We start from the raw sequence: 15,447 nt of genomic DNA on the forward strand, positions 1-15,447 counted from the left end.
CAACGGTTCAGTGCTAGGAGACCTTGCTAAATAACTCTTGGCTCTGCAGTTATGAAAGGCATGAAATCCTCCTTCAGATTAGGGCCTGGAAATACTACAAATGAAGAAATAATACCAGTGTCTATTCGTGTTTAGAAATCAAAGCAAAGGCTTTTCAAGATAAAAACTGGAGGTGCAAAGGTAACTGCAAAATGTACTTATTTTGTTTTTAAAACACTTATTTATAAAGGTGCTTTCCAACAGTTCCCCCCCCCCCATTTTTTAATTAGTTTTCAGTATAGCAAAATACAAATTCAACCAACATGACTTGTATAAACAATGGGTATGGAAGGGGTGCGTGTTTTACAGTATCAAGAATAATATGTCATTTCACATTTTCACTACTTTTCTAAAAATGTTATTATTTTTCATGTAGGTCTGCTGTGGTATTAGTAAACTGGTGTTATGCCATAATCCTCAGGTATACAAACGCTAAAAACAAAGTTAAAGTATAAAGACAGTGGAATATAGCCTATCCACAAACAGGACGCATCATCTTCTATTCTCACGATAGCCAAACATTCTTATTTACTTCTGGAATCAAGTCACAAATTACTGTTATTAGCATATTGTTTAAAATCCCACCACACTGCACAAAAATCCAAAGGTTCTGCCTTTCCTTGAATGAATTTTAAACTAAATGTATCCCCCCCTAAAATTTATGCCATAATTGTACAGTTATTAAAACTTTACTAAGTTGGATGATAGACAGCCTTGCTGTAATCAACAGCAAGGTGGTAAGTTCTTTAGATGCTAACCCTTTATTTGTACCTTGGGACATTGTTAAAATACAAAAGGTTCTGGAGTGAATTCAGTTGTGTTATTTATTATCGCTGTTAATTCTGAGTGAACCAGAGGTATTCTGGTACAGTGCCCCTGTACATGACGGCTCTAGATAGCCAACCTGTTAAGCCAAGTAGGCCAAAAGGCTTGTCTTCCACAGCCTTCCAAACCCCATTTTTTAAAGAGCATGCTGTTCATTTCCTAAACATTTTACTGCCCTGCCTATTGAGCAGGCACAATCCCAGTACTCTTTTTTTTTAAATAATATTTATTCAAATTTTAAAGGTTACAAAGGGAAAAAAGAAAAAGAAAAAAAAAACAGAAAAATACAAACAATTAAAAAAGACAAATCAAACCTTCCCATAACCTATCTTTCATTTGCTTGTTTCCTTGACCTCCTCACACCTCCCTTTTTTGTATTCTAGTTCAGTTAGATATTTCAGCAAATCCTTTCCATCTTTGTTTTTATCCTAATAGTTTATCTTAATACACTGTAATTTTACATTCTCTTCTTTCACCAATTAACAATCCATTTTTACTTGGTCCTTTATAACATTTCTGCTAAAACCACATAACTTCATTCCAGCATCCTTCTAACATTCCTTGATTTTACAATGTTTCTGTAAGTAAACTTTAAATATCTTCCAATCTTCATCCCAGTACTCTTTTAAGCACCGACTGAAAGCTGCTGTGTATGTTTAGCCTAGAGAAGAGCAGACCGAGGGGAAATATGACAGCCACCTTCAAATATCTAAACGGCTGTCACATCAAAAATGGAGCAAGCTTGTTTTCTCCTGCTCCTGAAGGAAACAATGGATTCAAGTTACAAGAAAGGAGATTCCGACTAAACATACGGAAAAACTTTCTGACAATAAGAGCTGTTCAACAGTGGAACTGTCTCCCCCTGAAAGGTTGTGGATCAAGCTTCCTTGCAGGTTTTTTAGCAGAGGTTGGGTGGCCACCCGCCATGGATGCTTTAGCTGAGATTCCTGCATTGCATAGGATTGGACTAGATGGCTGTTGAGGCCCGTTCCAACTCTACAATTCTGCGGTTCCTGTTTTTAGGACAATTGTATCAATAGTAATGGGACACGGGTGGCGCTGTGGGTTAAACCACAGAGCCTAGGGCTTGCCGATCAGATTGGTGGTTCGAATCACCGCAATGGGGTGAGCTCTCGTTGCTCGGTCCCTGCTCCTGCCAACCTAGGAGTTCAAAAGCACGTCAAAGTGCAAGTAGATAAATAGGTACCGCTCCGGTGGGAAGGTAAACGGCGTTTCCGTGCGCTGCTCTGGTTCGCCAGAAGCGACTTAGTCCTGCTGGCCACATGACCCGGAAGCTGTACGCCGGCTCCCTTGGCCAATAAAGCGAGATGAGCGCTGCAACCCCAGAGTCAGTCACGACTGGACCTAATGGTCAGGGGTCCCTTTACCTTTTATCAATAGTAATGAGTTGTGGGCAACTTACACTTGCCAGGAGCGACGCCTCAACGCCTTCCACATGCGCTGCATCAGGAAGATTTTGGGCATCACATGGCAGGGCAGAGGACCTCTATGCTGGATGGGTCATGCCCACAGAACGGAAGGTGCGGGATCCCTAAAGATGTTCTTTACGGGGAGCTGGCTTCAGGCACCAGGCAGACCAACTATGCATTACAAAGGTGTCTGCAAACAAGACACAAAGGCTGCCTACATTAACTCCACTTTAGGGGAATCCCTTGCTAGACAACTACAGTGGTACCTCAGGTTACATACTCTTCAGGTTACAGACTCTGCTAACCCAGAAATATTACCTCGGGTTAAGAGCTTTGCTTCAGGATGAGAACAGAAATCGCACGGCGGCGGCGCGGCAGCAGCAGCAGGAGGCCCCATTAGCTAAAGTGGTGCTTCAGGTTAAGAATGGACCTCTGGAAACGAATTAAGTACTTAACCCGAGGTACCACTGTACAGCACATGGAAACCATCAGTCAGGTTGTGTATCCACAGCAGTGACCAGAGGAGGAATGTCCACTGGGAGGAGTGCAAATGAAAGGGCACACCTGCATCGGACAACTAAACACCTTCAGCTGCCCCAGCTGCAACAAAACATGTCTCTCCTGTTATGTACTGAAGTTCTCACCCTGGGCCAGCAGGGGGATACTGTAGATAGTTATGCAAATGATGGATCAAAAGTGACGTTCAGTGATTGGATAGTTTGTATGCAAATGAAGGATCGAAAGTGACGTTCTGTGATTGGCTAGTTACAGAAAATGGTTACTGTTGCATTCTAGTGGAGCTCTATATAAGCAGGCTGGCTGAGCTCCTCAGTTCAGTTCTGTTCCAGCTTACAAATAAAGAGCTGCTTTGGAAGAATCACTGTGTCGTCTGATATGCTCGCCCACAACTTAACATCTCCCATATTGGATATCTCTACAGCCACGGGGGGGGGGCTGCAACTTTCCAACTTAGGCCCCTGAAGGTGCAACTTCTCCATAGGCTCTGGAGACAGATGGGACGCATAAACCTGGTTTAGCATTTTAACTTTTTGCATTGCAGGGGGTTCGGCTAGATGTCCTCGGGGCCGGGGTCCCTTTCCAACAACCCTACAATTCTGTGTTGCAATTCCACCCTAGATTTCCCCCTTTTTGCAAACCGCTCTTCTTTTTTGCAATGTATACACTGCGTGAGCTGAATAAACAAACACAAAGCAATCTGAAGAATTACTATCTGAAGAAGTGTGCATGCACACGAAAGCTCATACCAAGAACTGACTTAGTTGGTCTTTAAGGTGCTACTGGAAGGAATTTTTTTTGTTTTGACTATGGCAGACCAACACGGCTACCTATCTGTAAAACAAAGCAATAGATTCCCTAGCCAAAAAAAAGGGGGGGTGGAGAGAGAATGGAGGAGGCAGCCGCCCGCACGCGCCTCTCTCGCCTTCCTTGCTCGCAGGAAGAGGAAGGAGCAGCCGTCCTCCTCTTTCCGCGCGTCCCTTTCTCTCTCCTCCTCCTCCTCCCGCTTCGCCGCGCGCTCTGACGACAGATCCGTGCGCAGCCAGAGGCCACGTTGGCAACTGAGGACGCTGCCGGAGGAGCCGCTTTGCGCTTGAGCTTTTTGGGGCTGACTCTTGATTTGCAGCAAGCAGCAGCAGCAGCTTCCGAGCGAGCATGTCTTCGCCGCCTAAAGTCAAAACAGAGACCCGGGCTGGACACCCTCCTGCTGGTACTGCTGACCTTCCCCCGATCTCTCTCTCTTTCCTTCTCTCTTTCCACCTCTCCAGATCTTGGCTTGGCCAAACGGGAGTTTGTTGTTGGGAGGGGTGATTAGGGGAGGAGGGGGAAGCTGGTAAGTTTTTTAAAATTAAAAATCACACACCCCCCCACACACATACACAATATTTGCATGTCGTCCTAAATGAAGAGTGGGCCGGGGTGTGGTTGTGTGGACATGTTTTGTGTGCGCATCAGGGAAGGAGGCGGGTGCCCGATTCTTTTTAAAGCTGCAAATCCTGTGCACGTTTACTTGGGAGCAAGCCCCATTGGAGCACAGTTGGGGTTGTTGTTGTTTTTCTGAGCACAAGAAGCAAGCCCATTTTCATTGAGGTGACGGGGGCGGCTGCAGCCCAAAGTGTGCGCCCCGTTGAAGCTGCGGGGCTTTCTTCCGGGTAAGCAAGATTGCAACGTTACTGTCTACATGCTGAGAACATCGGGGTGCACAGAAGGTGCTGCACTGTTAATACGTGCTTCCTTCCGCCTCTCTTGAAGCAACAAAAGTTTTGTATGGCCTATGGGTGTTGAAACTTCTGCAAAGTAGGACTTTGTCCATTCCCCGCTTTCCACTTGAGGACGCCATGCCAACGTATGCAAGAAAACAGATCCCGCAAGTGTCTTGTGAAAAGCCACTTTGACATCACCGGGTGGATCCTCATAGGAGTCTAGTTTATAGACACTATAGCACAGAGGACATTGCAAAGTGTGTGTGGATGCCATAATACAGTATAGAGAGTTACTGTGTACTATTGCAGCCAGATTGTATAAGCTTTTTTCAATGAGTTTAATAGTGCTTATTCTCAGGTTGGCTGCAGTCCTAGACACACTTTAGTTACATTCTGTGCAATAGCAATATTTGAAGCTGCTGTTAAATAAAACAGTATAAAAATAATAATAAAACTTCAAAAAAAAAAAAATCCCCAAAGTGACTGTCCAAAGAATTTGCCATGTCCTAAAACTAGAGGTTAAAACAAAATGTCAAAAAAGTAAGCGAGTTTCTTATTTTGTGTTAATCTTTCCATGAAAGCGCAGAAAATTCTTGCTACTGATTTAATTACTGCCGTGCTTTTCATAAATTATTGTTGGATTTTCAAAAAAAAAGTAAAAACTCCTGAAGCAAAAATTTCAGTAGAAAAAGATTAAAAACATTCCCCTCCACCCTGAGCAACAGGAATGTAATGGCTTTGTGTCCACATGCTGATTTATTCATTTGTCTAACTTCAACATTTGTTGTTCAGAGCAAAGTCTTAAGCAACTTCCCAAACATTGTGCAATACAGTATTCTGAACATGGAGCTGTCTTGAAGCTGCTGTGCTTGTAAACCCTGTGGATTTCAGAAATCACCAAAGGAAAAACAAGAACTGCATTTTTTAGTGTCTCTTCATTTAACTTCCCTTTCATCTTCCTGGATTATATTGCTCACTTGCAGACAGTACTTCTCTTACTTCAACCTTTAACCTTCCCAGTCTGTTCTTGACCTGTATGACCCCACTGTTTCATGATGCCTTAATCTTGAAAGTCCTATGCTGAAAGTAAGGGAAATAGTTTAAAGAAATTTCATTATGATAGAGGAAGGCGAGAGATCTAGAACAGTGGTTCCCAGTTAGCTAAGTACTGCAGACCCCCTGTTTGTCAAAAGCCAAGCCTTGGACTCCCCTACTTTTGAAATTTTCCCTATCCCTATGGTAGTTTTTGTTACGTGAATGGTGCCACAGATCTCCTGGGGTCCACAGACCCCCAATTGGAACCAATGATTTCTCCTTATAGTCCTTTTTAATTTCCTGGAAGTGAAGAATACTTTTATTTTTCTAATTGTTTTCTAAGTATCCCCCCCCCCTTTCTACTATATATAAAGAACTGTGTAAACTGAAGGCAATGTAGAAGGACAAGTAAAAATTATTGCGAGCTGTAGAAGGGGCATGTTTGACTTGAGCTCTGTAGTTTGAGAGAGGACCAGCTGTTGCTTAGGTAAGCAGCTGATAAGTGTTGGTGGTGTTGAGGAGCTGAACCGTACATTGAGAGATCAATTGTATCCACAAGAAACAGACATAAAGCAAGCCAGTGCAAATTAAGCCGGCACAAAGTTATACTAGAACCAGACTTCATTCAGCTGTGAGGCTACTGGTGGTTGAGCTGGCCTAAGCCTAGGAAAAACAAGCCTTTAAAGTACTCTTTGAGTTACACCACCCTTCTTGCTATCTTAACTTACGCTGGGTTGCCAGGTCATATGACTGTGTTGAACAAGCTTAGGAGCCGGCCAATTTCCCTTCCCCTTTCCCCTGCCATGTTCCTTTTTCAGGAACACTGGCTAAATTACACTGGAGGGAAATGTTGAAAAATCAGTGTGTGGCACTACTTTGCCCCCTCCTGTTTCCCTCTCCCTGCAGATCTTTGCACAGTTAATTGTTCAGAAATTGTCTCTGAAAATGGGTGGCCCCTAGTTAATCAGCTGTGAGCATACTGCTTTTTTAAGGGCCGGTGTGTGTGCTCCCACTTCTTCACTTTCTCCAGAACTGCCCCAAAGTGGCTTCTTGGCTTTCCTCTGCTTCTGGCAATCCTGCACAGTGTTTTTAGGCTCAATCTAGCACATTTGTTATGTGGACTCAAGCTCCGTGGGTTTCAGTGAGATTTGAGTGCTCATAATTGTGCAATGGATTGTGGTGTTCATGTGCAGAGAGGAAAACAAGAGAAGTAGCCTGGACAGAAATTACCAATCAACCCTAGAGAGGAAGAGGGGCCCATTAATGTGTTGTGTTAATAGGCACTTAGGACAATCACAAGTCCCTATAGACGAACAAGCACAAGTCCCTCTGCTTTAGAAAAACATGTAAGGTCTAGGCAATCAGCCTAAAGATAGTTCATGTGCATCAGTACAGTCCGAAAGATGGAGATGTTTTTACAGGCCTAGTAAACAAAATATTGGGCTCCAGCTAAGCACTTTCAAAAATAAGATGGAAGATTTCGAAGTCTTAACACACCCTTTAAAAAAATACTGTAGTTCTGGGAACTGTTGTTGAAGGGAATCTGGATCTTTGGGGGAAATGCTATTGTTCTTCAGAATGATCAATGGATTGAGGGATATCTCACTGATTTCCAACAGAAAATGTCCTGTGTAATGTAGTAATTCACACTAGTGCTTTTCAGCTATGTAAATGCACTGTAGTTTAATGTTGACTACTCTGTTAAACCACAGAGCCTAGGGCTTGCCGATCAGAAGGTTGGCGGTTCGAATCCCCGCGACGGGGTGAGCTCCCGTTGCTCGGTCCCTACTCCTGCCAACCTAGCAGTTCGAAAGCACGTCAAAGTGCAAGTAGATAAATAGGTACCGCTCCGGCGGGAAGGTAAACGGCATTTCCGTGCGCTGCTCTGGTTCACCAGAAGTGGCTTAGTCATGCTAGCCACATGACCCAGATGTTGTACGCCGGCTCCCTCAGCCAGTAAAGCGAGATGAGCACTGCAACCCCAGAGTCATCCGTCACTGGACTTAACTGTCCAGGGGTCCCTTTACCTTTAATTTATCCCACATCCCACGCTGCCACCAACTGCAAGTGATTGGATTGTCCCCCCACAATCCCTGGGAAATTAATCACTGGAGTTAAAATATTGGGAGTCTTTCATCCCAAATCCAGACAACATTATCGGCAGCCAAAATACAGTTCACAGGCTTTGTTTCCAACAAGCACTTTCAAGTGTCTTGATTTGTTTCGGATGCACCGTCCTTGCGAAAACAACGTTAATAATTAGATTTTCCCTAAACTGGTTTGTGCCGCCGTACTCATCTGTTAAATGCATTGTAGCAGTTTGACTCAGTAGGAGTGAAGCTGAGTATGGCTTAAAAGTCTAAATTCATTTTTCGGAAACTGCAGAAATGAAGTAAGATAATAGCATGGCTGTAAAGGAAAGCCTTTGGTTTTGGTGGTCTTTATAGCAGGCTTGGTACTGGCCTCAGCCGTGCAACTAAAAGGTTGAGGGAGATTGAAGTTACCTATAAGGAGCAGTTAGCTCGAAGCTCCTGCTGTTGGAATATGAGTTATAGGAAATGAAAACCACTGCTGTTTTTATTTTCTATTCCTCTCAGGCAGTACAATGAAAATAATGTATCACTTCTGTGTTTCATTCTCACAATTACGTAGAACGAAAAACAGCATTTGTATAGTGGTCATCACAATATCTGGTCCATTTGGACCATCAGAAATGCTCATGGGCGACTTCTGATGATGCAGTACTAATTTCTAATGTTTCATGTGGCTTTAATGTGTTTGCCTGCCATCATGCAGCGTACCTGACAGGCCCCTTTATTTTTGTTGCAGTCAAAGCTGGTGGAATGAGAATCGTGCAGAAACATCCACATGTCGTAGAAACCAAAGAGGAGAAAGAGAAGGAACAGGAGGATTGGGAAACTCCTGGCACCAGGTGAAGGCCTTTCCATCATGTGTATTATTATAAATGAGCAAGGCGATTACTCTTTTTCCAGCAAAGCACAGTTGTGGGGAATTGGACAGCTTGGGTGAACACGGAGGCAGCCCTATGGCAAGATCTGCCAAAATGCAACAGATTGCCGTCTCAGCCAAAGATGCAGCTGTGGAAGTTGCTCAGCTGGGGCTCAGCTAGCTGAGCTGAGGCTGGTGTGAGTCCCCCAAAAGGGGTGATCTGGGAGCAGGAGCAGAGCGGGGGTAGGGCTGGGGACTTAGACTGGATCTGGTGTAACTTTATACTAGCTGAACTTACTCTGGTTCCCTTTACGCAAGGTTCTTGTTCATAGAATGGCTCCCTAAATATAATAACACACACTCAACAATCCACATTTATTTATGCTAATCCAAGTGATTGCATGACAGTTTTCAATGACATCTAAGGTGGATGCAAAGTAGAGAATTCAGTAAGAACTGTAAAGAGTTGGAAAAATAGAATTCCTGCTTTGGTGGGGGCGGGTGTGTGTTTGCCTGTTTCTTTTTAAAATCTGTTTTGGCTGCCACTTCTTTTTACCTTTGGGCCAGCCAAGCCAGGTGGTCTATTGAAGATTGAGGTGGGGTTGCAGATATGTAGGGAAAGGGCTGTAGGTAAACATTTCTTGTATGAGCACAGAGCTATTCAGGGGCTTCTTGAAATAGGCTTTAGTGGAAAATGTTCAGGAAGGGAATGAATGGGACCAGTAGCAGCTTATAAACCTCTGGTGATTTCCTCCAGATTCTGAGCATGGAATAACTGCACAAGCAGAGAGTCTCACTTCTCACACACATCTGCTTGGCCACAGGTCTTTTCCTGCTTTCCGCTGCTACTTACTCAGTAGAAATTAAAATGGACTTTATTTACTTGGTGTTTTTTTCATGTTTTGCTACATAGAACCATATTGGTCAGATAGGCATGGGGGGTGGGAATATGATTTATAAAAAGAAACGTCTGATTTCAAAAACGTGCCAATAATGTGTGTGCTATTTCCTAAGACTTTTAATGGTTAGAATCTAAAGTTTTACATTTAAACGGTTATTTGATGGTTGACTTTTTAAAAAGACACCCCACCCCATGTTAACTGCCTTCTGTTTTTCAACTGTCCTCGTAATCCAGCACTCCCAGCAAAACATTTGGCAGGGGCAATTAGAATAAGATCTATTCATTGATTATTGATGTAAAGGTCCAAAATGTATTTTGTATAGTTAAGTTTTTACCTCTTATCTTCAGTACATTTTATTTTATTTTATTGCCATGGCTAGTGGCTGATGCAAATAAAAGTTCTTCTGAACTGATCTGTTCCAGCACTCTTACCGTGGGCTTCCAGATGCCTGCATGAAAAACTTGGATGGGGTATGAAAACTACACTCCTCCCCCCTCTGCCCTTCATCCCTAGGATAATGGTATTCAGAGGTACCACAGAGGCATGTGGTGTTCTTAATATGATGCAATGTTTATATTGCTTGCATTTAGTCAGCTTGGCCAAGAGGCTGACCTTTTTTTATCAACTGACATTTGCCCAGTGGATAACAGAGGGGGGGAAACCAATACAGAAAGTGCACATTTAAATGCATATAAAATAAGTACTCAAGGTCCATGAATATTATTTTACCCGAATACTTAAGGAGAACGTAACACTGCTGTGCTAGGTTAAATCAAAGACCCATTTAGCACAGCGCCAACTGGATGCCTTTGTGAACCCCAGAAGCAGATCATGACTACTTCGGCAATATCTCAGTTGGTTAGAGCAGGCATAGGCAAACTCGGGCCCTCCAGATGTTTGGGACTACAATTCCCATCATCCCTAGCTAACAGGACCAGTGGTCAGGGATGATGGGAATTGTAGTCCCAAACATCTGGAGGGCCCGAGTTTGCCTATGCCTGGGTTAGAGCGTAGTGCTGATAACGCCAAGGTGACAGGTTTGATCCCCGTATGGGAGCATATTCCTGCATTGCAGGGGGTTGGACTAGATGACCCATGGGTCCCTCCCAACTCCATGAGCACAGCAGCCTTTACTGCTGTTAATCGCTAGTGTCTGGTGTTCAGAGGCAAGGTGCCTCTGATCTTGGTGGTAATATATAGCCATCATGACTAGTAGCCATTTGTAGACTTAATGGCCACGCATTGTCTTATCCCCCTTTAAAGCCATCTTTAAATTGGTGGTTCTCACCACTTATTGTGGCAACAAATCCCATATTCTAACTATACGCTTAACTGTGTGTTAAGAAACATTTCCTTTTGCCTGTCTTGAATCTCCCACTGTTCACAATGCGAAACACTTGGAGCGCTTTGGAGGGAAAAGGCTGTATATCTACAATTATTTAGGACTATGTGCCGGTCATCCGTTTACTGGTCAGGCTGTTCCAGGTAGGTTTGTGCTCCCACGAGCGCCGTCTGTATTCTGCCCTTGAATCAACAGCGCCTCATGGATAACAGCATCAAGCAAAGAATGAAGATGTAATAAGCCAGTAGGGTACAATTTCTCACATCGACCTCTAGGCAAAGATCATTAAACAAAGCCAAAAGCACAGTCCTTATCCAAGTGGAAAGCCAGACTGGCAGGAAGCCAGGAAGCCAATAATGTCCAGGTGTGCCTGAAATTGCAGAGCAACCCCCTACTTTGCAGTTAAAAGGGAATGGTATCGTTTTCTCTTCATTTCAGGTCCTTTGAAATACAGAACCCAATCAGGAGCAATGAATACAAGCTAGTAATAAATTTTGAACAAAGATTGATGGTTCTTTCCCCCCCAACATCAAGCCAAGGGGAGGGGTGCAAGCGAAATGTCTATACTGTATGTTTCTAATAGCTGAAAGTCCAACAATCTACGGAGAACCATATGTTCCCCATTCCTGATCTGCACTTACTGGCAGAAGCTTGGGATTAATCCTGGAATCTTTTGCATGCAATGCGGAGGCACAAGTGTTGTATATTTCTTGAAATCTTCTTATGGCTGCAGCCAGAGAGACTGGGGTGGCTATTGCACAAAGGGTTGAATCCAGATCAAGTTAGCTGCCGTTAAGTTCTATTGCACTCAGTGGGACTTTGCATGCAGTGCAATACTGCAAATGGCTACTCAGAAGTAAGTCCCATTGTAATTGTTGGGACAGTTAAAGGTAAAGGGTCCCCTGACCATTAGGTCCAGTTGTGGCCGACTCTGGGGTTGCAGCGCTCATCTCGCTTTATTGGCCGAGGGAGCTGGCGTACAACTTCGGGTCATGTGGCCAGCATGACTAAGCTGCTTCTGGCGAAACAGAGCAGCGCACGGAAACGCTGTTTACCTTCCCACCAGAGCGGTACCTATTTATCTACTTGCACTTTGACGTGCTTTCAAGCTGCTAGGTTGGCAGGAGCAGGGACCGAGCAACGGGAGCTCACTCTGTTGTGGGGATTCAAACCGCCGACCTTCTGATCGGCAAGTCCTAGGCTCTGTGGTTTAACCCATAGCGCCGCCCGCGTCCCTGTTGGGACAGTAGACCCTAGTAAATACATTTGGGATTGCAGCCTTAGTCATGACTAACATTTCAAACAGATTCTTTTTTTCCATTTGCCAAAAAACAAATAAATCACACAACAAGGATCATTTCTCCTCTCTCTGAACATTGTACACACCCACCGTTTACTTTGGGAAAAACCATGAAGTTTTAAGGAATTGTAAGTGTTTGCTAAAAGTAATCTTACCAGGGTAGTCTTGTGGGAATAACCTTTAGAGAATTATTTGTATTAGGTTCTTAGCCAATGGGTAAGTTCCCAGCTAATTAAAGTGGGGAGCCAGAAGATAACCAACCAAAGATAACAACTGAATTGTTGGCAGAGCAACAAAGGTTAATATATTGGCTTCAAAATAATTCATGGAGAGTGTTGAATCAAGATGTGGTCTAGCCCTGTTCTCTCACTTCTTAGCTGGAACTGAGTTGTAGTCCAAAACATCTGGAAGGCACCAGGTTGGCAAAGATTAGGGTATATATACTTAGTGGAAGTGTCTCCCCACAAGGGCACCTAACCTTCCCCTCTTGGCCCAGTTTGTGTCTATTTGCAGGGCGCTCAAGATTTGTATGGGGTTGTACATTTAGGCTTGATTCATAGGAGCTTTCTCCCTTGACATTGAGCAGTACGCTTCTCATGGCTTGGGCCTATGCATTCTGTACAGTCATATCTCAGAAGTTGAACAGAATTCATTCTGGAAGTCGGTTTGACTTCCCAAATGTTTGGAAACCAAAGCGTGGCTCCCAATTGGCTGCAGGAAGCTCCTGCAGCCAATCAGAAGCCCCGTCGGGTTCCATTTGGGTTCCAAAGAACGTTCGCAAACCGGAACGCTCACTTCCGGGTTTGCGGCGTTCGGGAGCCAAAACATTCAACTCATAAGGCGTTTGGGAGCCAAGGTACAACTGTACTCAGTTATTATTAGTAGTATATTTATTTATACCAAGCCACTTCCCCTGACAGAGATTCAACACATAAATGGACTGATGTAGACATTCTAATCTACCCTTCTCCACTGTCTATGTGCAGGATCCTTTTTTAATAGGAACTCATGTTCTGTTATATGAGCCCCAACTTGTAGTCTGAAGTTCTACACTCCAGACAGACACGTAGTTACCACTGTGGTGAACATTTGATCGTAGGGACAAGGCAGACTGAAGATAGTGTTAATCACACTCCTCTGCTGCATTCACACTCTGCACTGTGGATGGCAGAAGAATTGTGTTGAACTTAACAAATGGTGAGCGAATAAATCCTGAATGTAAGTTAGCGTGATTGAAAAACTCATAATGGAGTCTCATCTTAGTTTGTTTATTGACTTTGAACTTGGCCCAGTATATAAAACCCCTAAATAAATATTACAGATTTTCAGCCTCCGTGTTTCTGATAAAAAATGAAACATTTATGCTATTATTTTAAGAGCTGGTTTTGTGCAGTTGCCCTCCTTCTCACTTCGTTTATTCATTCAGCGCCAGATCCTGGTTTTGATTGGCAGTCGTATGTACGCTGGCTGTTGCTTGGCCGTGTCATATTTATTAAGATGAAGAACTTTAATTAAAACCTTAGATTAGGAATTCCTGAGAGGACAATAGATCATTTTGCAAGATCATTTGTTGTCACAAGTGGTGACATGGGGGGTGGAATATTCTGAGCTATTTAGACTGAAATGATCATAACTGTTGGATTGGGCCTCTGGAGTTGCTTGCATGAGGCAGGCGTAGAATTACATGCCGACTTGTCTGTCAAAATCTAGAAAGTTAATGCAACAGATACACTTGAAGGACAAACAGGCAGCATTTCTGTTTAATTATTAAAGCCTTTATTAGCCTTTCCTGTGTGCCCCAAGAAATATAGCCAGTAATTAGTTTAGCAAAGAAATATGGGTGGCCTCAACAGGCATTTTCTTTCCTTCCTTCCTTTCTTTCTTTCTTTCTTTCTTTCTTTCTTTCTTTCTTTCTTTCACAAACAAGATTGTTTGCATTTATTTGATCTGAGCTAGAAAGGGAGCTTCCTCAGTGGTGCTATTATCCAAAATTGTGGTTCTTGCTTGTGCATTTATTGCTGCTATAGTTTATCTTCTATATTTCAAAGTCAAAACCGGCTTTAGATAATTGGCTAGGATAAGGACTATGATCGTTTTGAGGCAAATGAGGTATAAAATGAAAGCACGGAACCAGTAGGCTTGCTAGTTTGCACAAACAAAAAGATAAATATGACAAAAGATTGGCGGAGGGGGAAACGCTCGACTCTGAGATCAATTCAGGCTGCGGTGTTTGAAAATCCCATAGTTTATTTGGCTGTGAAATATCTGCTTCAGTTGATTGAAATGAGTCTTCCATAACCATTGGCTCAGCTACTGTTTTGGAACTGAGAAAGTGGACTCTGATCCATGAAAGCTTATTCAGGAATAAATTTGTTAGTGTTTACGACGGTGCAAATCCTTGGCTCTGTTCAAGTGTTTGTGACATTGTAAACGAAGATGGGACAGGAGCTGGCATGGAAGCACCACCCACAGTGGGTGTGCCCGTTGTCCTTTAGACCTCCATGAGATTAGTACAGTGGTGCCCCGCAAGATGGAAAACCCGCTAGACGAAAGGGTTTTTCGTTTTGGAGGCGCTTCGCAAAACGAATTTCCCTATGGGCTTGCTTCGCAAGATGAAATGTCTTGCGAGTTCCTGCGGGTTTTTCCCCCTTTCCCCCCCTTTTCCTAAGCCGCTAAGCCGCTTATCAGCTGATCCGCTGATAAGTCGCTTAACAGCTGATCCGCTAAAAGCCGCTAATAGCGCTAATCCACTAAGCTGTCAATGGGCTTGCTTTGCAAGATGAAAAAACCGCTATGCGAAGAGCCTCACGGAACGGATTAATTTCGTCTTGCGAGGCACCACTGTACACAGTTCTTTAGGTTCTTAACCATGTTGACTTCAGGGCGCCTAGAAAACACTTTGGAATGCTCCTAGAAGACTCACTGCATTTGCACCACTTTAGCTAATGGGGGCTCCTGCTGCCGCCGACACGCAATTTCTGTTCTCATCCTGAAGCAAAGTTCTTAACCCGAGGTAATATTTCTGGGTTAGCGGAGTCTGTAACCTGAAGCGTATGTAACCTGAAGCATATGTAACCCGAGGTACCACTGTATTAAAAGCACACACAAAAGCATGCTCTGATTCTGGCATGCCTTTAGTGCAGCAGTTTACACCATTGATCTTCAGCGTGCTTGGGTCATGACCCACAAGTCGAATGCTCTCGCTCGTGGCATCGTTTTGTTTTTAATTTGGTTTGAAAAGAAGAGGGGAAAGGGAGGGGTACAAAAACAGACATATTTAAAGAATAAAAAAGTGGCGTCCATCTTGGACCTTGACGTTCAAGGCAAGTTCTAGATCTGAAAAAGTTACTGTTGTGTGGCAGAAATTAAATTCTAACTATTGCAAACACACCTGTTCTCTCTCTGT

General features: G+C 43.6%; 1 protein-coding gene across 1 annotated transcript in view; it reads left to right on the forward strand.

Moving 5' to 3' along the window:
• The first annotated feature begins 3,691 nt into the window (after nt 1–3,691).
• The window catches only part of DAP (death associated protein), a 35,369-nt gene continuing 23,613 nt past the window's right edge, over nt 3,692–15,447 (forward strand). The window contains exons 1-2 of the mRNA XM_083749732.1: nt 3,692–4,020; nt 8,378–8,480. Coding sequence (XP_083605858.1) covers nt 3,966–4,020; nt 8,378–8,480 — 158 coding nt within the window. The 5' untranslated portion in view covers nt 3,692–3,965. The remainder of the gene's footprint in view (nt 4,021–8,377; nt 8,481–15,447) is intronic.

Source organism: Podarcis gaigeae, assembly GCF_964106915.1.
Source record: "Podarcis gaigeae genome assembly, chromosome: 7".
Taxonomy (NCBI): Eukaryota; Metazoa; Chordata; class Lepidosauria; order Squamata; family Lacertidae; genus Podarcis; species Podarcis gaigeae.